The sequence below is a fragment of the Uloborus diversus genome, chromosome 9 (genome assembly GCF_026930045.1).
Source record: "Uloborus diversus isolate 005 chromosome 9, Udiv.v.3.1, whole genome shotgun sequence".
NCBI classification, from domain to species: Eukaryota; Metazoa; Arthropoda; class Arachnida; order Araneae; family Uloboridae; genus Uloborus; species Uloborus diversus.
Window position 1 is genome coordinate 71,917,714 of NC_072739.1, and position 24,171 is coordinate 71,941,884.

Genomic DNA, 24,171 nt, shown 5'->3' on the forward strand with positions numbered 1-24,171 from the left:
TAACTGGACAGATAGCTCGCGACAATATTCGTTCTGATTTGGAAAAGGCATTCAAAATTGGAAATGAATGTTTTCAGATATTTTAAATGACAGGCTAGCACAGGCAGCCTAGATTATTTTACGCCTATTAAAAGCTTAAAATTGAAAACATTCAGATATTGGCAAAACAGTTCAAATAAAAATGAAAGAAATGCTTATATAAAAGCTAACAAAAACCTGCTGACACGTTTGCTTGTAATTGCTGAAGTTCAAAATTTAAACTTGGAAGAAATAATGAAATACAGCTGGAGCCACATTTCTCCAGCTTTGGGTAACTATGATGGTTGGTTGGTTGGTTGATTTGATTTTTACGGCGCAAGAGCCCTTGAGGGCTATACTGCGCCAAACGATATTTTATTTTATGCTATTTATTTATCACTAGTGAAAATACCCGGCGTTGCCTGGGTCAGTAATAATTAAGAGAAAAAATCGTTACTTGCTTTTGTTTTCTGTTTTTAGGAAAGAATTTAAAACACATCTTTTTGACGTGATTAAAAATCGAGTTTCTTCTTTACCCATAAAACTAAAATAGCAATAAGTATAAAGAACAAAATAGTATTGATTTAGAAACGAAAGCACTATATTTAAGCATATACAAATTTCCAAAACATGAAATTAATCTTCTCATGTTTAAAAAGATTAATCTGTTGATACTTTTTTTTTAACATGGAGTCTAAAACCTTCTCTGTATGGCTAATGAAGTACGAAGTGATTTAAAAAAAGTAGCTGCGCTCGTAATCCCCTTATACTGTTATACTTGCTTTAGCTATTTTGGGAAATTTCAATCATTGTGGGCTCTTGGTGCGATTTTACCGAATTTGCGAGAGTCATTTTGGGGTACCTTCGATGATTCTCCCCCCTTCTTTCCTTCCTTTGTAAAACGATATGATATTAATTTTCGTTACAGAGATATCGTCGCAAGATTCTGAGATACTTTTGGTCACCATGAAATGGCGCTAAACAGTTTCATCCGAAATGTTTCCAAAATAAGTTGTAAAATCTGGGGATTGTTTGAAATTGTGCAAAATGGAATATTAATGGAAGTTTTTGTGCTGTTTATGGATTTGCCTAATTTAGTTGCTGGATTATTTAACACAGTAAAAAAAGGTCTTTTGAAAATTCTTTGATTGGCGATATTTTGTTCACATGGTGAAAGCTGAGAAACATTATGACGTAGTCTTCGGCTTCAAAAACAGCGACGTTGAAAAAACTGCCAAATGCATCAGCTACGGAAATCTTTCTGCAAAAATTTTGGCGATCTGCTGGTTGATTGGATAATGAGTAAGCGTTCAATCAGCATAAATAATAATAAAAACCATTAATTACATTAAAGTTCCGTTTAAGTGGAAAATGATCAGCCAAATCATGTATTATTTGCCAATCTTGTGCAAAAATCTTACTTCAAGATTTGACTTGAGAAAAGCCTTGAACAGTCACGAAAAGCAAAGAGAGTCAACAATACAACAATTGCCGCTATCGACAGGGAGTTGAGATGATACACTAAATACTGTATTGAGTTGAATTGAGGAAAGCCTTCGAACATGGAACTAAAAAGCTCATAACTCGTTTTTTATTCTACTTAGAAATTTCGAACAGGTGCCATCTTCAGCAGAAAAATCAGAGCTTTCGATGGACATATAATGTAAATATGTGCAAGTATTTTTTCATCCCAATATTAGAGAATTTATACGAAAATTGTGTTTTATTGCCCCCCTAAGGGGGTTTTGCCCCCCATAATGGGACGAAAGCTACCCTATGTGTTATTCTGATGTATAAGCTATATTATTGTAAAGTTTTATGAAAATCCGTTCAGTACTTTTTGCGTGAAAGAGTAACAAACATCCATCCATACATCCATACAGACAAACTTTCGCATATATAATAGTAGTAAGATTAAAGAATAAAGTAAATAGAAGCGTATTTTGAAGAAGAAAGCATAAAACTTCAAGTGCTAGTATTAAAAAAGTGCAGCCGATAAAAACATTTAAACAATTTGAAGATAAAGACAAAATGGACGAAATAATATCTTGAAAAACAAAGGAAGGACGAAATCACATAATGACGAGACAAACACTAAATTAAAAAGGAGAATCCAATCTCCTGGAGGAAGGAGTACAAATTGCGATGGGGTGGCTCCCCCAGCAACTCCTTCAAAGGTGGGTTAAAATTATTAAAATATTTATAGCGAATTAGATTAAAATTTGGGCAGTTGCATAAAATGCGCAACACTGTCTGATTTACATCACATGTAATGCATGTTGGAACTGGTTCATGACATAAGAGATATTTGTGTGTGAATCTGGTATGTCTAATGCGAAGTCGAGCTAATAAGACTTGTTCTCTCCTGGTGATATTTAATGATCCGAAGCCTCTAGTGGAGGGCTGGATCGAATGCAATTTATTTTGGATTTCTGAATTCCACGTCCCCTGCCAATACGTGTTGAGGCTTACAACGATGGCGTTTTTTATATCATCGAAAGGGACACTATTATCGACCAGGATATTTGCAGCTCTGGCAGCTGAATCGGCTGCCTCATTGCCTGCAATGCCCACATGACCAGGGATCCAACAAAAGGTGATTTGAAAATTATATTGCATAAGGTTTTTGTACAAATGATATGTCTGGATGACGATAGGATGGCTATTATTATTGCAGTGAGTGATGGCTTCCACTGAACTCTTGTAGTACGTGAATATCACCCACTTTTTGTAAACAGATTGGGCTATTGATTGTAGAGATGAAAATATAGCTTTTATTTCTGCAGTAAATACCGAGCAAGAAGTGTTTAATTTTTCTGCCGTAACTTGATCATTAATTATTGTGGAAAAGCCGACGTGATCGTTTGCTTTTGATCCGTCATTGAAAATGTGTTTATAGCCAGCATACTTGCTTTTGATCTCATAACAGACTTGTTGATAAACTGTATTAGCAGTAGTTTGTTTTGGGAATTTTGAGAAATCATTGATTATAGAAGGTTTGACTTCGCACCATGGTTCAATTAGCTCAATTGTGTTGACAGTTTTGAAATCTGATAGCTGCAGGTCTGAGAGTACCCGACGCATTCGGATCCCAAATGTTGGGGTCATCGAAAGCCGGAGTAGAAATAAAGCAACATTAGGTGGATTAAAAATATGGAGATGTAGTGGGTGATTAGTGCAAGGTTTTATTTTGAAGTAAAAATTTAAAGAAAGTTTGAGGCACACCACATCTGGCACAAGTGTCTGTACCAGGGCACAAAGTTTTTTAATTCTCTAGTTTTCCTTGCCACCCTCAGATATTTTCTCAAAATTTAGAACTTTTATTATAAAGAGATATAGATTCTAAAGATGATGGCACTGACCGTGCTGGTGCTCAGAAAAAACTTAGTACTGGACAAAAATAGCTATGAAATACTGATTCAGAAGAGGAAGTGGTTAAAAGTGAGCTACCAGCCAACAACGGTTGTCGGCTAAAGGTTTTCGTGTACCACTTGGTAGAAACAACTACATCATGATGTAATATTACTGGTACTCAGGGGCGCAACCAGAGGGGGCACGGGGTCCGTGCCCCCTCCCCCCACACACATCAGAACGCTAATTTGAACAATTTTCAAAAACTCTTTTTTTTTTAAATTGGAACGAAGATGAACGCGCTTTGGGAAAACGAAGTGGTTCTAAAGTAAGCAAGGACGACGAAAGGTCATTTAAAACTTCCCCCTTCCTTTTCAGCATTTATTTTTTCTGTAGTTAGGAACTGATCGTTAATAACACTGCCTATTTCTTCTGCTACCGTTGAGCGATCGTTTTCAACATTGTGCCGTCTCAAGTCCTATTTAAGAAGCACAATGATGCAAGATTGCTTATCACAGCTTTGTATCAACAAAGATATAGTTGTACAACCAGATGAAGTTATTGAAGAACTAACCAAGAAACAAGGACGGTATTATAGGCAATAAGACAATTTTATAAGTGTACAAATGCAATGTGGATATTTAGGACTTATCAAGTGTAAGTGATTTTATTGATTATTTTGTTGTATTTTTAAGTGATTTCATGCCATTTTAACGTGTTCCTATTTTTTTTCCTCTTTCCTTGAATGATTTAAAAAATATGAATAGTTTAGAGCTTTTCGTGATAAAAATTTATGCGCATTTTGATTTATTTCATTAATATAGTAAACGAAGTAATAACAAGTATTGATTTCCATTTATTAATTTGAACATCTTACCGCCATACCGTCTCAAGTACTTTAAAGTTTATTCTTAACGTAATTTCAATTCTAGCATTAGAACAATTAATGTTTTTGCAACAGTTTGTGAATAAATTGCAAAACTTATACAATTTTAAGGAATTTTAGTAAATAATAATAATAATAATGATGTAAAGAGAAAGAGAGAACGCTGATAGAGTGTTATGAAAAAAAAAATTGTGCCCCCCCCCCCTTAAAAATATTTTCTGGTTGCGCCCCTGCTGGTACTGACGGTAATTGGCTTAATAAACGATATGAAGGTCAACGATTTTCAAAAACATGAACTGCGGACTAACCATTGATAACCCTTTCTAACAAATTTCAGTTCCCACATTTGGAACAAAAAAGAATGGTCGGATACGGAAGAGGTATGCAAGTGCAAAGTGTCTCGAGCAAAACGAGTGCCTGGTTTGTTTTCATTAACAGTAACAGATACAGTATTTGTTTTTGAATTTGTTGTTGATTTTGAATAGCTTTCTGAAAAGAAGTTTTGGGGCTATTATTTTGTTTATTTGATTCGGTTGTGTTTACAGTTTTGGAATTAGTAAAAGCAGCGGTTTGGGTACCTGTTTGTGTGCTTACAGACTTCAGTACCTTTTTAATGGCGGAAGCGTATGAAAGACCTGTTGTTGGTGTGCGGGATTCAACTAGTTTCCTTCATCTGGATAAGATATTTTTTATGTTGTTTTAATTGTCTGAATTTCTTTTTCAGTGAGCCATTTTGAGCATGATCTGGAGTATGAAGGATGGTCCCCTTTGCAGTTTACACATTTGTAGGTTTTGTTACATGCATTACTGTCGTGACCGGGCTCTGCGCACCTGGCACAGGTGTCAGTACCACAGCACGCAAACTTTGAATGTCCAAACCGCTGGCATTTGAAACACCACCAGAGCGGATAGGGAATATAGGGGCGAACTGGTCAAGAGAGATAGCCGGCTTTAACAAGTTGCGGGTGGACAGTTGCATTAAATGTAAGAATGGATATTTGGTGTTCATTTCACCATTACGTTTTATAGTGATCCTTTTTACTCCGCTTACGTTTTGGTCCTTCATTTCCTCCAAGATTTCTTCTTCGGGTGTAAATAGGTTATAATAATAGGTATAATCAGGTTCTGAAATGATACCCCGTGAAAAATTAAGAGTTTTATGTTCTGAAACACTTACAAGATAAGAGCTAATTTGTTTAATAGCCATTATAGTTTTTATTTGTTTTGTATCTTTAATTTCAACCAAAACTTCCACCGCTGCATATTTTTTTAACAGACTGGTATTGTCCTATTGAATGTGTTAGTGCTTTATTAAACAAAAAGGGGGAAACTTTACTTAAATTTAGGTTTGGGTCATTGCGCTTAATTATAAAAAAATTAGCAGTGCTCAACGAAACTACTTTCTGACGCTCCCCATAAGGGGGAGAAGGGGTTTTTTACGTTATCTTCCATAAATAAACCTGGGAACTAGGGGGGGGGAGTATGGTCTAGAACCTGTGAAGCCCCCCTACACAGAGGTAAGGCTGCGTACGACAGGGTTCGCCTGCTATCCCTGAAGACTCCCGTTTGAGGAACCGACTACCCCCGATACCATGCAGCCATCGGCACGTTTGACACACCTTGGCTTAGGGGTTTTCGTCCGAATTTGGTAAGTGTGATGAGGGAAGGAAGGGGAAAAAAATCACCTCCCGCCGATATTCTGTTTGAGCAACTGGGGGTTCACTACTCCTCCCAAGAGCTTTTGAACACTTGGGGAAACAAAGCTTTTTTTTTGTGTGTGTGTGTGTGTGTGTGTGTGTGTGTGTGTATACTATTTAATTAAAGTGCACGGTTGTTTTCAGCGATCTTTGTTTTTGTTAGTTCATATTTTGGAAATTCTTCAAATTTTTATAAGTTTAAATGTCGTGCTTTCAATTCAAAGTAAATACTAGTTCATTCTTTACTTATTGCTATTTTACTTTTATGGGTAAAGAAGAAGCTCGATTTTCAATCATGTAAAAGCGGTGTGATTTGACTTCTTTCAGTTAACACAGAAAACGAATGAACGTAGCAATTGTTTTTCACAATTATTACTGACTCAGGCAACGCCGGGTATTTTTGCTAGTTGATTATAAATGCAATAGATGTTATTAAACAAGTTGTATCATTTTTTTGAAGATTAGCAAAGTGGACTAAAGTTATTCAAAAGAACTAAAGAAACCAGTTGATTTCACAGGTAGAAACTAGATGGACTAAACATCATGATAGTGGATAGTTCCGAAAGGATTTTGTACGAATTATTAATGCATTGAAGAGATCTCGAATTGGCATGATTGAAGTACTTTTTCAAAGGCGAAAATGCTGATCTTGTTGCTGTGCAACTGTATTAGACTTAACTGTTGCGTTAAGCAGGTTCCTTCAGCAGGAAGATTGACATAGCAACTGCTTCAGAACTTGTGTAAAATTTAATAGTGTTGCACAAGCTGCAAAGAAATGATGAAGAATTCAACAGTATTTTTCAAGAGGCAAAAAAATTTGTGAAACCGTAGACATACAAGACTGCCCAGCAAACTCGGCAAGGGACTGTCCCAGCAGAGAACAAGAAGGGAACAATCAGGATTTATGTCCATGTCATGACTGTTTTGTATTTTCTGCAAACTGGCATTATCCTAAACTTATGGACAGGAGTGCCTATGGCTTTCTATCCAGACAATGGTTATTTTATATTAGAGTGAATTGTGATTTTTTTGGACTGACTTTAGAAGACATTGAGCAGGAAACATGAATCAATTTGTTTTCTCCTGGTTCTGATTGCACTAGCGTTGGGTAAACACAAAATAAGAAAAGGCACAAAAAAAAAGAGAAAAGATCACTCGGGCACCAAAGGGTTGTGACACCATTACACACCTAAAGGAGGTGTGTCCCGTGTGGGAATGAACTTGTCTAATTTCTTTGCTATATGAATTAAAAAAAGCAACAGCAAGAGTTTTTTGTTTACATAAAAACTCTTGTATCAATTGAAAAGTAATATCCAAATGGCAAATCAGCATGCAGGGCTTCTAATTTAAAAAAGCTTTTTAAGCAAAAATAAGGCAATAAAAAATATTAAAATGGCTATCAAAAATGTTTCACATGGGTTGAATCAACAGATGGTAGGCATAATTACTATTTTTCATTGTTCAAGGTTTAAGCAATGTTTTTTTTATTAACTAAATAAAATTGTACTTACAGGGTGGGGAGTGGTAAATTGCTGATTTGGGAATGAAATATAAATATTGAACAGTTAAATTTCAACCTTTTAATTTTTCTCATATTTAATAATAATGGAAATTATAAGTTACATGGTTTTGAATATTGCATTTGTCAAATGTCTGTCCTCACCATACACATGCTGTTGCATCCGTATTATGAAATAGTAATGCACTTTTTCAAGCATGTCGTATGGTATTCTTGCAATTTCAGCCGGAATTTTGTTATACTGGTTTTCCAGGGTGCTGGGAAGGCTGCAATTTGCAATATACCTTCGACTTCAGGTAATTTACGATTGATTGCTGACCAAGAACACATCCCTGTGATGGAATTGCGAATGGCTAAAGAAAAGCACACTGCACTGCAATGATCGAGTGGGAATTTAAGACAAAACACTTCAACAAAAAATGAGAGCTTGCATTACAGCAACTGAACAGCAGATGAAATACAAACCTCTCGCCGTTTACTATGAACCATGCCTACTCTCCCTTCTCTTCTACCAACAGCACAACCACAACACAAATTCTAAAAAAGCATTTCACCACGCTCCACCCTGTATTATTCAAATAACCAAAGACTTTCCAATAATTTACAATAAACTCTAAATAAAAAGTTGTACTTCAGGGTTAATGATTATGTGAAATAAAGTGATCAATAAGCATGTACAAAATAAGCAGAAATTTATTTATACAGAAATATAAAATCTCAAGTTTGTAAAAATTAAAAAAAAAAAAAACTAAACTGGTAACAAGAATTTTTTTTTTTTAAATAATATAACTTGAATACAATATCGTAAAATTTGCTTATACGCAGTTACCGTTCCACCCTATTCCACATGAGCAGAATTGGGAGTTTCCTATAGACTGGTATATGCTTTGATATACAGTATAACCTTGATTTAACAATTATCAAGGGACTGGAAAAAGTTATTGTTAAATCGAGGCGCATAGACGCTTAATACAGTCAACTATGAACCAGCAAACTATATCATTAAATTGAGGGTATCGTTAAATCGAAGTTATAGTGTACCATAAAGGGATTTTTGTGTATGCTTTTATTTAAAGATGATTTAAACCAGAGGCAGGGAACTTTTTTTCGACAAGAGACCACAATTAAAGTAGGCAGTAATAAAGGAGATTTCATAATTTAGTAACTGCATTTCTTTATGTACTTGCAAACTTTTTACTTTTACCACTTAATTTCGCTGCACATAGATTCGAAAAGAATAAAGTTGTTTGTTACAGTCGAGCCTCGTTATCACGTCACCTTTGCAACTGTCAAAAAAGTGTCCTCATAGTGGGAGCAACATCATAACAGGAATAGTTTTAAAATCCATAATTAATCATTAGTTTCCAATAAAACTATGGATTTAATTAAGAAAAATTTTAAATTTGATTTGACTAATGTAGTTTTGAACTATTGGTGGGTAAAACTTACATTAGAAGAAAATAATATACATCACTTTTTTTGCACTCTAAAATACTTTCCAATAAGGGTTTACTTCATTTTTGAATGCTATTAACACTCCTACTTTCCACGAAGTTGATTATTAAAAAATGGGTTTCCAGTAATTATCAGCAAGAAAGAAACCACGAAGGAATCTCCACTTTCGGCCACAATTTGATTAGATTTTGACTGTTAAACTCCACTTTTCGAAAGGGGAAAATGTATGTAATGTTGAGTGTTCCTTTTCAATCTATTGAGTAGCTCGTATCTCTTTTCCTCTATGGGAGAAGCTTTCAGTGGCCACCTACAGCTATGGTGTTTCAATTCTTCTGCTGCTTCCCTTGTCCAGCATTAAAATCCACCTGCTTTGCATTCCTTTCGATTGTTCTTCTTGTCAAAGTCTGAAATCTGTAGGTTTCAGAACTTATCTTACTCGTCCCCGCCATTCTTGGGGTGGCATGCGTGGTCCATGTACAATCCATGTCTCTTCTTGTTTGTCAGAGTCTGGAATTCCTACAATAAACATTTCTAGATGTTTTCATTATTTTACCGAAAATATTTCACTTGTGAAGAAAAATTGGATCCTATGCAAGCAGCTCAAAGTGTCCTCGTAACCAGAGTTTACCCATTAAACACTGCCATAACATCCGAACCCACTTAACATTCAGATTGTACAACATGAGTTCGGAGATTTCGAAAAAGTGACTTGACATCCGGAGTGTCGTGAAATCTGTGGGTCGCAATAACGAGGTTCGACTGTATTTAACATGAGGAGCAACAAAAAATTTTTTGCATTGACATAAGGATGATAAAATGCATTAAACAATCACACTTGTAAATGCTACTTCAAAGGAAAATAAAAAAGCAGACATATTTAAAATATTCCTTTCTACATTTTCTTAGTTATTGTGAAAAAAATTACAAGAAAAAACATATTGAATTATAGAATTTTATAAACGCTGCAGAACAAACTCAAGGAAGCTAGATGTTCCCTATCTCTGATCTAAACTCATAGCATTTTTTAATGTTTTGTGAATTTCATTACACTATTCTTAATTTTTAGAACAAGTCATATTGCACTGACCAACACTTTTGATAAATTTTTTTATTAATACTTTTAATAGCTTTTTGGTACAGGAACTATATTATGCCTGAACATTTTTCAACTGTATTTAAGTTTCAATTCTAAATCATTAAATTACAAAAGAAGAAATTTACATTTGCCAGTTATCTTATGCAGTTAAATATAAGAAAATAAAAAGCACCATTTGAACATAACTCTTTCCATATATATATATATAGAGAGAGAGAGAAAAGAGAAAGAGTAGATCTTATTTACTCCTATTTCAGACTCACTTTGGGGCCAGATATTTTGCATTTTGTCTAAGATACTTGGGTATTAAATGGATGATTTTACAGATGAACTATAATTACCCAAGAACCGCGGGTGATGGTATTTCGAAAAAACCAATACATTTGCACATTAGAAATACAGAAGAAATAATTTTGAACCTTATTATGCAACTTAATGATTTCACTATAATGTGGTGTTTTCCTTCAGTCATAAGTACTACCTTAGTCATTGAAATGGATAGAATGAGTAAAAAAAAAATAACATGGGCCCAGAAAATACTTTTATTTTCCCAACAGGTTTTTTTTTAATTAATTTTTTAAAATGTTTGAGTTTTCAAACACGGCATGGTCTTTTATGACGTCACAAATGATGCACTTTGCCGCATCATTCTACTACGTTTCCACGTTATGATAATCAAGCAGCAAATTAAAATTGCTTTCTACGCTTGCTATCAACCATATCGTTGCCAATACACGTGAGTAAAGATGTGAATTAAACATTTTGTTCTGTGAATGGCAATACAGAATGGCATTTCATCATTTGTGATGTCATTGCCAAGAAATGTAAACAATGAAAGCTCACCGATTTAAGTAATTTTTTTAAAATATTAAACTTAAACAAATTATTTAAAAAATAGTCAGATCCTATGTTTTTAAGCATGCTCTTTCAGATAAAAAAATACTTTTAAAAGTTTGGAAACGACCCCATTTAGTAATAAATATTTCTCTTTAAAAAGAAAGTTATTCCCATATCCAGCAGCTCAGCTTCCAATGTTATAGCTTGTTCTATGCTTTTGATTTTTAAAAAATATATTTTCTGCAATAATTGCATTTTTCACTTGTTTTTATTATGTAAAGTGAAATGATTTCTTAACAGGACAGTTTGCCATTTACTTCCCAGATTTTGCATTGTTTATGAAGAACATATAACATGTTCAGATCCCTGATTCTTCAAAAAGAACAAATGGAATGTATGATTCTGGTTGGTTAAATAGCAGCGCATTTTTTAAGCGGAATAATAAACAATAAGGAAAACTGTTTGAGGTAATGAATTCAAACATTGGATATAATTATTGCAAAATAAAGAAGCATTGCTTAAAACACTTCAAATCCTTCAAAGTAGAAGTAAAAACAAAAAACTTATCCGCTTTGCACAAAAAAAAAAAAAGAGAGTAATGAAACATAAAAAAAATGTACAACCATAAATTTTATTCAACTCTGCTGTACAATATCAAAGCTAGCAATACATACATTTGTACAATACATTTTTTATTAAAGGCAGAATAAGTCAACTTTATTAAAATTGATATAGGGTACGGAGATTTTTACCTAAATTCAGAGCACCAAACAATGCCAGTTACTAATGCTTAAGTCTAAGGTGATATGTAGCAAAGAAAAAAAAAAAGAGAAATACCTTTTTTTTAAATTTTATTTTGTGATTAACTAAAAACACAATTTGAAAATCTGGAAGATTAATCTTAGTCAGTGATATAGTCTGACCCTTAGTTTGAACCTCTAAAAAAGTGTAATGAATAAGTGCTAAACATCTTTGTGGCATATCTTATATACTCCCTTTGTTGATGAGAGAAGTAAAGGCCCTTTTTTTCCTTGACAATCCAATTATTTAAAGAGATTTTGTAAATTATTTACAAGTCCTAAGTTTTACATTTTTAAAAATATGATTTATTGCTAACAAAATGGTTCTAACACTTGTTGAGCAAGCAGCAGATTGCATACTTCAAATAAAAGCAGTGAAAACTAAGTTACTAAATTTATAAAAGACACTGATACTTGATAAGGAGAAACTATAAATGCAATCATACAAAATGTCTTTTTTGTTTTATAAAAAAATTACTGGTACAAATGTCCTAGATTACAACTCAATTCCATAAAAATAAAGCTTATGCACCCTGAAGCTATTCCTGGTAGCATTATTGACAGCCTGAATACTGAATTAAAAAAAGTCTTCGATAATATTTTCTGGGCCACAAGTGGACTCCACGTTAAAATTTACAACATCAAACTGGGCCACTTCAAACCTTAAGGTGTATTTTTTGCATAACATTTACCCTTTTCACGAGACATCCCATTAAAGAATTCTGCACCAAAACTGATTTCTATGGTGGAAAAATAAAATATGCTAAATTTATAACCTATTAAAAACTGCATCAGTTACTGATTCAGAAAACAATAATAATATTAGATGAATACATGATTAAACACAAAACATTAAGCTTTATCTAACCTAAGGTAATTAACAAAGAAGTTAAAATATATATATTCTTACTTTGGTTTTCTAGATATGTAATATATTAATATATTTTTTCAAGAAAAAATGATTTTGAACGTTTTTTTACTTGGCTATAGAAATCTGTAGAACCTTGTAGACAGAAAGGATGCTTTAGTTGGATGGGAAAGCAAAGGAGCATTCATATGAATAACTTCTTTATAGTAAAAATAAGAATGATATTTAACTTTTTTTATTGTCATAGACATATAATTATCAAAATTGATCTCAGGATTTCATTTCTTTATTTGCAATTATTTCAACCAAAAGGGAAAATCCTCAAATATTTACTTTTAGCATCATCAAAATAATCCAGTGGTTTCCAAACTCTTTATACCTGCACCCCTTATTTACCAAAGAAATTATTTCTCCCCATTCGATTTTTGTAAAAATTCAATTTTATAACTGCTATCCTAAAGTCACACTTCATTTAACAGGTGAGAAAAGCAATACCATTTTTCATTTTAATTATATTTATGCACCAAAGGATATTTATTAATAACAAGTCATACCCACACAGCGATGCTCATGCTAAGAATTTAAAAGAAGTCCATCGAGTTAATAAAAATCTTCTCTCGAAGTGAAAACACTCCTCGTTTTACCCTGAATAGGAGACATCTGGTCGCACAGACTGCTCAAGAGTTCACCCTGCCACCCTTATTTTATTTTCAGTCTGATTGAATGGGTTTTGTATTGTGACCTTGAACACCTCCCTTGCTTATCTTTTGGTGAGTGCATCTGGTTTAAATTTCATAACCTTCTTTAGAAGCAGTCTGTGAAACCGCACCTGCCCTTCTGAATTACAATTTTCGGCAGTAGTAGACATGGCTCTTATCGTTAGGACTGCGGAGAATAATCCATTTATCTTATCCGCATTACGAGAAAGAGATGCAAAATTTTCTAGTTGAGGTTGAGAGTTGTTTGAAATGTTTACAAAAGTAACGCAATGATGTTCTATGGTCAATGGCGTCTGAATTATTCCTGGAAATACGACACAAAATACTAATAATTAAAGGACTATCAAATTTGTCCTGTAATATAATATAATCAATTTTCTGATATTAAAATGTTCTGTATATATTTAACTAAAATAAAATCATTAATTAATAATTAATTCGTTTTTATTGCAAGTAGTAATTTTTTTACTGCAGCACACGATTTCTATCGGAAAATCTTAAGGCTCTAGTTAAAATCCCTTAAAAAAGGTGTATTTTAACTCAAAATAAAATAAAAAAAAAGAAATCCGTGCAAATAAAAGTGCAAAGAACATTTAAGGGAAATTATATGAATGTATCTTAATTACACAATTTTTTTTTTTTAAATTAAAAAAAAGAGCGGTCTCTGAGACCTCATGTCCCCTGTTATGCCCTATTTTTTTACCTCCCCTGTTACGGATTTACTAAAATGCACACATCTTTTAACCTAGATTTTGCTACAATTCTTAAAAGTTTCAATGTAATTTCTCTAATTAAGCTTTAAAATGCATAAAATATAATTATTGCACTTGTATATAAAACCAAACAATTTGCTTCTTACATAGGTATTTCAAAGTTTTTAGATCACAAGTTAGCTCTGAACATATTTGGAAAAACATGAAAAATAGAAAAGTTTCAAATTAAGCTCCCTAACAATGATCAATGTTCTTTCTCAGCGAAGTACATTTAAAAAAATTACTTTAAAGCATGATAAAATAAAACAATACAGAATAAATCAAACAGTGAAGACAATGTAAAATGCAACTTTGGAAGAAAATTTACTCAAGAAAAATAAATGATGGTAGCCACTGGCACAGCCAGAAAGGGTTGGTCATTTCCCGGGAGATAGGGGGAAAGTAAGAGGGGCTCATACAATCCTTACTTATACACATATCAGCCAAATTATTAATATATCCTAAAACCAAATGATTTTTTAGATGAGGGGATAAATCCTGCCCCTGTTGTGCCCCTGATGAAAATTCTTCCAAAAGTCTCATGTTGCACATAAAAGAGAGCAAAATATTAGAGGACAGTTCTTGCAGCAAAGAAGCATTTACAGGGCAGGTAAGTTCAAATAAGCGGTTCTTTAACTTCACATACTTTCAACAACAATTATATTCTCTCAACTGTAGAATTTAAAGAACTGTTCCAAAAAAGAAATGCTATTTATAACAAAATTCTAAAGCTTTCATGTATTTTTATCGATTTTTAGACCAGAATAGCTTTTTTCAGCCTTTGTTACAGCACTAGGAATATGATCACGAGTTCGTGACGTAGGATGACCCAGAAGCTCTGGGCACCCGGTGCCTCTGGTGATCTGGTTGATGCTGCATAGAAGATCATAATTTATTTCCTCACCAACAGCAGAGTCAAAATTGTAGCTTGGATGTTTTGAGATGAAATTTCTTATCCATCGAGCAGCAGTGAGAAGCTCACCTTAAAATGAACAAAACATTAGCCATTTGATTTTCAATGTATTTAAACAATAAAAATTAATATGAGTAAATTTTAAGAGCAAACAAACTACAATGTGACAAAGCAGACTATGTTTGGATGGGTTTCATCCAATTATGTTGTTTAGTGACAATATGTGCAAATAAAATAGAAATCTACAACAATTGTAAGCAAGGATACGTTTTCTGAAATGTAGTCTCCCCTAACTGTAGCACTGAACAGTGTCATACAAAGAAAAAGTCATGCAATAACTGGCAGAGAAAAGTGTCATAAACAATTATTCATTTTGCCTGTAAAATTGTATTTTTGCTAAAATAGTAGCAAATGCTTGAAAAAAAACCAGCCAAAAACTAGGAAAATTGGCTGGATTTTAACAGGATAATAGTAAGAATATAATGAACAGTTTTTGAAAGACGATTGTAAAAAAAAAAGAATGATTTTATTTCTCTATTTTAGTTAGCACATTAAAAAAAAAATGCAGAAAAAAGTAAGAACTTACCTTTTGCTCTAAGTTGAATGAGCTTTAGATATTGTTGAATTGAGCACTGAGTGTCGACATCTACATCCATGCTTGTCAGAAACTTTTGGATTAATGGAACTAAACCAGGGAATTCATTCTCTTTGCCATTTATAATTTCATTTATAGTCATAAGAGCATATTCACATTCATCAGAACATCCACATTCAGCCATGTACGCAGTTGCTTCAGGAGGACTTTCGCCTAGAAAGGAAAGCAAACACATTATGTAAAAACTGGGAAAAGGATGAGAAGTGCTAAAAGAAATTGAAGATTTTGCAGTAATCCAAGTGGACTAAAACAAGTTTCAGGGTTAATTGAGCATTTGATTTAAATAGCACAATTTCAAAGTTACTATGTCAAACATTTCAGACACCCACCAGTAGTTAAATCTTTTCGAAACCAGAACTTCTCATATAAAACTGCATCACGATTTTGAGCTTTAGCTAAATTTTCATTGTTCTGAAAAAGAAAAAAAAATTACCAAGTGCAAAAAAGAAAAATTTTTTTAAGTAGATAACAGCAACAATTATTTTACTTAAAGGTTTGTTCGTTGCTTTAAGTTTCAACAAAATGAATTTCTTGGTGTTTTTAAATAGTTTAAAAAAGTTTAATATCTAAATATATATGAGCATCTTACATTTTATATTTGAAAAATGTACTAATTTAAAAACATTTTAAAATGTTCGCTTTTTTTTTTGAAACAGCAAAAAATAGTCTGAACAGTTCAGTGAATACTTCATTGAAAATGCTTTTGTCACTTTCTGTTTAAAAAGAATAGGTTATTTTATAGCAACACTAATAAAATTATATAGCTGAACTTTTAACAAAATAGTCAACATTCTTTTGGGGGAAGTAAAACGGAAATTTAGGCCAAAATCAGAATGCAATTTCTTTTGTGATTACAAGACTGCCTTTACTTAATAAATTTAGGCCAAAAAAAAAAAAAAACGGAAAATCTGTCAAACAAGAAATTTTCAACAATAGGCTGTCTGTCCTTGAAAAATTCCTACGAAGCACACTGCACATAATATAATTACGGTCTCAGACTCCAATTTCTAAATTGCCTTCATTGAGATTGAAAAAGAAAAAAAAAGAAAGTAGACTCAAACACATGCGAAATTTGGCAAAACATCACAGGATAAAAAAATCTTTGTTCAGGGTTGCCACGGAAGTTCAAGAATGAAATTCCCTGACATTTCCAGGTTTTCCAAGTGGTTTTGAGAAAAATTCCAGGTTATTGATCTCCACCTTCATTTTGCAACATTAATATATACATCTCAAATTTTGATAAAACTTACCTCATTTTCAAACTTTACAAACAATAGTTACCAAATTTAATTTACTCAAGCTGAAATAATCAAAAATATGTACTAAGGGTGGCTCTTTTTTTTTCTTTCAGCTCGAGTCCAAGACACCCCTTATCTTTTTTTTAACCTACTAATAGTATTGTGCCGTAAAAGTTTTAGCTTCTTACTCAAATTTTAAGCGGGTGCTCAATGACCCCTTAATTTAACATTAGCTCTAGCATAGAAAAAGTCACAAATTTAGAAACATTTAATTTCCTCAGCTGTTTTTTTTATGTAAGTAATATTTTATTGCAATGAATATGCATATAACTCGTGTAGATTATAGTATGTAACATTGTTTTTTCAGTTCAATGTATTTTTTTAACCCCCTCCTCATACTTATGAAGTTTGAGGGAGGGGGTCGAGCACCCTCTTTCAGTTGGAATAGGAAATTAAAATTCTTTCAGTTATTTACTATCCACAAGTCTAAAAACATTGAGTGGTGTCCTGTTTTCTAGGAGAAACCTTTTTTTAAAGTGTATTTTTGAACTACCCTAAAGTACTAACACAAGTGAAGCAAATGACTGTAATAAACAATTAATGTAAATGTTGCATATCTAATTTTCAATAGCGAGGAGCCACTGCCTTACATCAAGTGAAAGAACAGCAAAATTAACAATTGTGACATCTGTATCACAAAAATAAAGTTAATTGCTAAAATAATCTGAACAAAAAACTTATGAAACCTAAACTTTTTCTATTATTGCCTTCTACCCCTCCAATCCATTGAACTCAAAGCGCTTTTAGACTTTGGCCTGTAAAAAAATCATGCATCTCTTAGCTTCACATATTTCCCATGTTTGTTGCTCATAAAACAGGAGTGCTCCCCTCCCCAATATTTCTGAAGGCCTTAGCGCTTTTTTTTTTTAATTTTTAACACTCTTTTTTTATTTATTTTTTTTTTAGCTATTTATTTATTTTTAATTAGTATTGTTTTGAAAGAAAAGTGTGCTCGCTCCCCAATAAAATACACACACACAGATGAAAATAATAAAGTAAAATAATATAAGTAAATAATTTGAATAAAAATAAAGTAAAATAAATAATTAAAAAATCCCCCCCCCCCAAAAAAAAAAAAATTTTTTTGATGGCGCAACTTGCGACATAATCACTCCTGTGGGCACCCTGTCATAAAGTTAAATTTTGAGCATTGATCAGAAACTTCTGATGTGCAGAATTTTTTTTAAATCGGATTACTTTTATTTAGAAAGAAAGAAGCGCATTGGAAGTCTTTAAAGATCACTACCAAAATACTAAAAGATTAGCGATACTTCTGTAAAAAAGAAACTTTCTAAGTTTAAAATTGTCTAATGAACTAAATTTACAAAGCAAAATTGTTTAGAATAATACGATTTCCTTAATTATTTAAAGAAGTAATAAAAATATGAAAAAATTATTGCAGCTCATCAAAAACTTCAGTCGCACTCGCAGACAAAACAATGTACTGTGCATCATAACAACTTCAGAACTGCTGACGTAAACAAGCAGCGTTTAAACAGAGCCCGCTCAAAGGAGGAAGAAAAGAAGTACCTTCTGCGCATGTCCGCCGAGGACTGCTATGGCGTAGCCTAAGAGAATCTGTGCTGTTGCTTCAAAAAGAGCAGCGTTTCGTTTCATCCTCGTAGGCTACGGCTATGGCAGAGCAATGGCAGAGAGTTGATAAAAAGAACTGCTGCAGGGGGAAGAAGAAAGAGGGGAATGACAAAACCAGGAATGGGAAGGGAATGGCGGCGAAAAAAACAAAGCTGAAAGTTTTTTTTTTGACGTCACGGGCTGCGCAAGAACGATAGGAAATATGCAATTTTTCATTTTCCCTGACATTTCCCTGATTTTCAGCCATTTTCATTTTCCCTGACAATTCCAGGTTTTCCCGGTTTTCCCGGTGCGTGGCAACCCTGTTTGTTATTTTTTGAAGCAAGATAATAATTGCGGAAAATTCTGAAATCTGAAAAGGTAGCGGTCCTTAACATTCTGGACTGGGGGTTTCATACTGCAATTTGATAGACAAAACAGATGCTTTTTCCTCAAAATCACCAAATATTGCTTTTATTTACAAAACATTTCAACATTTATTTTTTATGAATTGATAATAATGCAACTTACCTTAGTTATTGGAATTAAGAGATTTAGTTGAAAAGTAAGAATGACTCGAGTAAGAAGCACTATGAATACAACATATGCAGCATTCTCAAATTCTGTAATTTGAACCTAAAAGGGAAAATATTTTTAGTTTTTAAGTTCTGTCCAATAAATGTAGCATGTTTTTTGTTCTAGTAAAACATAAAATCCTCAAAAGTGCACTTTGATATCAGCTATAACTTAAGTTACACTTACATGTAACTTCACCTTAAGGCAAAAATACATTTGCAGCACTTTTTTACTTGAGTGAGTTAGAATTAACTTTCAGTTCCTGCTAAATATGCAAAATGATTTCAAAATTCACAATATAGATGTTGTAAAAGAAATAAATGAAAGGAAGTTTAAAATTCCTTTTTCATGCAAGTACCCCCCCTTTTTTTTTCTTCTTATGATTCAAATCATTAAACCTTACAAGCTGTAGTACCCGAAAAATCATCGAAATTTTGGAAAGCTGGCAACATTGAAAGCAAGCCAAACATAAAGGATAGTGTATGCATTTCCACAGCAGTGTTTTATGCTAACTGTGAAGCTTGTGAGTTTGTCGATTTGTCAATTTTTGTGCTATTGCCACCAAAATTTGTAAATTCTTCAAAGAAGAATATAAATAGAGGATAAAATCAAATTTACTGGAGAATGAGAGAAACTTAAGTCAAGAGAACTCCTAAGAATGTCAATGAAAAATGAAAGTTGGCAGGTATGCCTAAAAGGCAGACAGTAGCAATGGTTGGCACTCTCATTCACTTGTTTGTTCTTTCTGATAATCAGAGAATAATTTAAGATCAGAGGGTCTCATGACTTCATGACTCCCCTTCAGAGCTATGCCTTAACTGTGATGGTGGTGCTGCCATCCACTGTGGCAAAATCAGACTTCCCTCTCCAGAAGCTGCTACCTTCTGCCTAAAATCTCATTTTTTGCTCTAAGTCTCTCAATTGCATCAGTAACAAGAATAACAAAATCTTACCTACATCTTCTACCTGTAAAAGTTTTTGTTTAACAGAGTACTTCCTGAAATTCGAAAATTTTTAGAACCAATTCGTCATTGATATGTTATTCTATACATTTTCTATGTTGGGCAGCATGTGACATGAACAATGCTACAAAATTCAAAAATTACCAATAAGATAGAAGGTCCTACAGATAAAAGATAGCTTTTTTTTTCAAACCGGGAAATCAAAATGCAATTAAGAAAACAATACAATTAATACACTAATCAAAACAGAAAAATGAAATTGAGCAATAAAACATACCTCCATTGTTCGAAATTCCACCCGCCAGCCAATACTGCTGTTTGGAGGAGGAGGTTTAAATCTCATAGTTTGCCAGTTTGTAGACTGGATATTCTAAATTAAAATTTAAAAATACCAAATCAGTGATAAATATTAGAGTATTAAAATGTATTTAAAAATATCAGTAATTAATGATGAAACATTTAAGGCAGTAAGAAATCAATCTTTGTGCTATAAGTCCAACTTAAATCAACAATAGAAAATGGCTTTTGTTGGGTGTCTTTACATCATAGGTGCCCAACCCTACCACTTAAAAATCAAAAATACAATCTTAAAATAAATTCAACTTTTTAAATATTAATATTAAAATTGATTCCTTTTGCCGCATTACTTCTTCTGACAAAGTGAATTTCAGTTTACAGTTAACAAAACTTTCATTCTTGCCTCACCAAAAAATGTGTCTATTGGTAGAATATCATCTAAGCTATATAAGAAAAAGGCATTACAACTCTAAAATGGTCTTGGATAAAGAAATTAATCTGCTTAAAAACAAGTTTTCAGAAAATAATTTTCCGTTTGGCATTGATTCAATTTTGTCTTCTGCTTATATCTATAAAGAGTGATTTGTTTTACTGTAACCAGTAACTGTTTCCTTTATATAAAGATACCTTTACTGCACATATGTGACTTTTTTGGAAGCAGAAATAATTTTAAAATAAGTAGACCAGAATTTATTGAAGAGTTTCGGAAAATGATTTTTTCTGTTATTTGTTCTGTAGGGTTGATCGGTTAGTTCAGTAATGTTTATTATTTTTTGGTTAGAAGGTAAGTGTTTTAATACTTCACTTTTGTTGAGGGTGAGTTAGTTAACTGAAAGTTAACGAACTGTTAACGAATCTCGATAATTCGAAGCTTGTAACTCGAATATTCCTTTATCTCAAAATTTTCGTCCAGTACCAAACTATTGAGACTGAGATGGAAACTTTCCATAACTTGAACTACTAATAACTTGAACGTTTTAGCCGGTCCCTTGGGACTTCGAGAGCAGACTGTATTTTGCTTGAGTTACGATTAGTGCATTGGCTAAATACATTACCACTCAAGTGCTGACGTAAAGTTTTCTTCTATTGGAATCTGTGTTTTTAATTTTTTTTCTCTGTGATTAGCAGCAATGATGAATGTTGCACCATCTTGGCTTATTTTTTAGTCATCGTGTTTCTATAAAGCGTAATGCCTTTCAATTATTTGTATTTTTTTATAAATATTTTTCCTACACATGTATATACACACAAAATTTAGCATGGTAAAAAAAAAACAGATAAGCAAATGGAAACTGGACAAAGAAAGCCAAATATTTGTGTGAGTTGTATTAAGAAGACACTGCATACCTCAAAATGATCTGTATCCTCTTCATCATTTTGGTGAATCTTTTCACTAAATAATAAAATAGGATCTCTAATGAATAAATGAGCAATATGTTGAGATAGCAGATGGTCTATACCTTAGGGGGGAAAAAGTGATAGAGAAATTAGACATAAGAAATAAATACAAGGACTTTCGATTATTTATTTCAGTCACAATGAATTTAAATTTGGCCAAAACCGATCTAATGTCGGTTTTAGCCAAAACTTTTATTTTAATATAACTAGATAGTTAACCAAATTTTACCAACAAAATGCTTGTTTAGCTGTGATTTCCTATAAATTGTGGTGATAAATTCTGAATTACATTATTTTCTGTACCTTTCTTTGCAGAAATAATAGCTTTCTTCGTATTCAAATTTTTCTGCTTTTATTTTTTTAAGGTAAATCTTTTTCTTTCATGCAAATAAACAAATACTTTAAAACAACATTCCTGCCAGAATATATGTGACATACATTAACAACTTCGGAAATTTGTCTTTGTACAAACTTAGCACTTATTATTTAATTGTTTATGTCAATTAATAATTATCACAATTTTGAAAACTGAGCATTTAACTTTCCTACAGGAGTGATTTGGTGACAGAACACCCTTTGGGTATTGGTTTTTTTGGAGAAAAAAAATCCCATTAACATAAAATTGTTCTTGAATCAGGATTTAATTATTTCTCATAGGCGTAACAGTATTTAAAAATTTAAAAAGTCACTGTGCCTCTCTACTACATACAGGATTAGATATCAAAATTCTAAAAATCCTGTAGATATATACATAATCCACAGAAGACTAAACATTATATGATAATGCAAATTTGTAAAAACAGAAAATGCTCCTCGAGTGTGTTGGAATTATATACTAAATTTGGATGCAAGATTGAAAGAGTAAGCATCACTTAACATTATTGAATTTCAACTACTATTAAGAAAGAAACAAACCACAGAATAATGAAACAATTAGCCAGACTACAAAATTTTAAGTTTGATTTAATATGTCATTAATTCAACTTTATTTTCAAAAAAAAAAAAAAAAAAATGCATAAATGCTCTAATTATTAATTTATTAATACTGATGTTTATACTATAGTCTCATTAGTTGAAAATTGCCATGAATAAAAACATATGTAGAATAGGGTGGGACGAAAAAAGGAATTTTTGAAAGAAGCAACTTTTAATTTAAAAAAAAAAGTTGTGTATTGCCATCCTAAACGTGGGGAAAATAATGAAAAAAATTAATATTTATGTCTTCAGATCGCGCATTGGCAGCAAAGTTTGAAAAAATGGTAAAAAAAATGGTCAATTTTCATATATTTTTATGAAAATCCAAACATTGAAAATTTTTGTTTGAATCCCATTTAAATGCTTTCTTTTCATTGTCTTTTAATATATCTTTGAAAATATTTACATTCCTTTACAGTTTTTAGTTCACGTATAAGCCTCAAAGTTTCGTGAAATCAACTAAAAACCAACGTTTTGAGCTTATTTTGTATATTGTAGTATTGCTTCTTTTAGACCACAGTTGTGTACTTTTTTACAGTAAATGTGCATTATACAGCTCTTTGCTGGAACTGCAATTATATTATGTTGCATTAAGAACCCAGAACTCACCCCAAGTTGGTGATTGCACTTTGTGTTCTACCCTGCAGTTTCCAAGAAGAATGGTTATTGACAGGGTTCATACCTTTGTAAAGTAACTAACAAACATAATAACTATTTGGTTTTAAACAAGTTTTTACGTTTCGATCAAGGTTTGAAGTTGGACTTGTGACTCAATTTCTGCATTGAGGATTGCGAGCATAAAGATTTTCACGTTAATCCATATCTTGTCTCTTCCCAAAACACCCTACCTACCGACTCCACTAACCAGTTTAATAACCCATCCTACAGCTGGAGTGTAAAAGAGCAACATTTACTGATTCATGGGTAAAGCATCAACTGTTTTTGCAAAATTAAATATTATTAACTTGGAAAGAACTCAAAGCTTTGGAAACTGACTTAAAAAGCGAGCAAAAGTATTTGATGGATATTGTGAATGTAATACAGAAAAGAAAATGACTTTGATCTTGCTCCAACAAAACTAAGAGGTTTTAGTCAAAAGTCATTAGCTTCCGTTAACGTGTGCTAATGGAGTGCTGGGGCTGTATAATACACTAAGTGTCTAAAAGAAAAGTCGGGGTCGAATTTTAAACGCTTCAATTTTGGAAGAAGGTGATTCGATGAGTATTACAGATATTTGCATAAATCTCAATGCAAGCTTAAAATGTGGGCGTTGCACTAGAAGACTGTTTAGTTCGAAGTAAGCTTGGCAGGAATTGGTAGTTGTGTTTGAGGAAGTAATGTAACAGAGTTCAAAAAGGGGCAAAGGCAAATTGTTGGCCTGTACCAAAGTGGGAAAAAATGCAAAGACATAGTTGAAATTAGAGGTATAGGATTGCGAACTGTTCAACGCATTATTAAAAGGTGGAAAGATGGTTGAGAAGCTACCTGTTCGCGATATCTTTGTGGTAGTAAATTCATTCTGGACGA

General features: G+C 32.7%; 1 protein-coding gene across 2 annotated transcripts in view; it reads right to left on the reverse strand.

Annotated features, from left to right (window-relative positions):
- Nucleotides 1-11,468: 11,468 nt before the first annotated feature.
- LOC129230109 (glutamate--cysteine ligase catalytic subunit-like) overlaps nucleotides 11,469-24,171 on the reverse strand; it is an 83,811-nt gene continuing 71,108 nt past the window's right edge. For both annotated transcript variants that reach the window (XM_054864512.1, XM_054864513.1), the window contains 6 exons: nucleotides 21,619-21,731; nucleotides 20,252-20,344; nucleotides 18,968-19,072; nucleotides 15,896-15,977; nucleotides 15,498-15,719; nucleotides 11,469-14,980 (listed from right to left, as the gene is read on the reverse strand). In XM_054864512.1, the coding sequence (XP_054720487.1) occupies nucleotides 14,733-14,980; nucleotides 15,498-15,719; nucleotides 15,896-15,977; nucleotides 18,968-19,072; nucleotides 20,252-20,344; nucleotides 21,619-21,731 (863 nt within the window). In that variant the 3' untranslated portion in view covers nucleotides 11,469-14,732. The remainder of the gene's footprint in view (nucleotides 14,981-15,497; nucleotides 15,720-15,895; nucleotides 15,978-18,967; nucleotides 19,073-20,251; nucleotides 20,345-21,618; nucleotides 21,732-24,171) is intronic.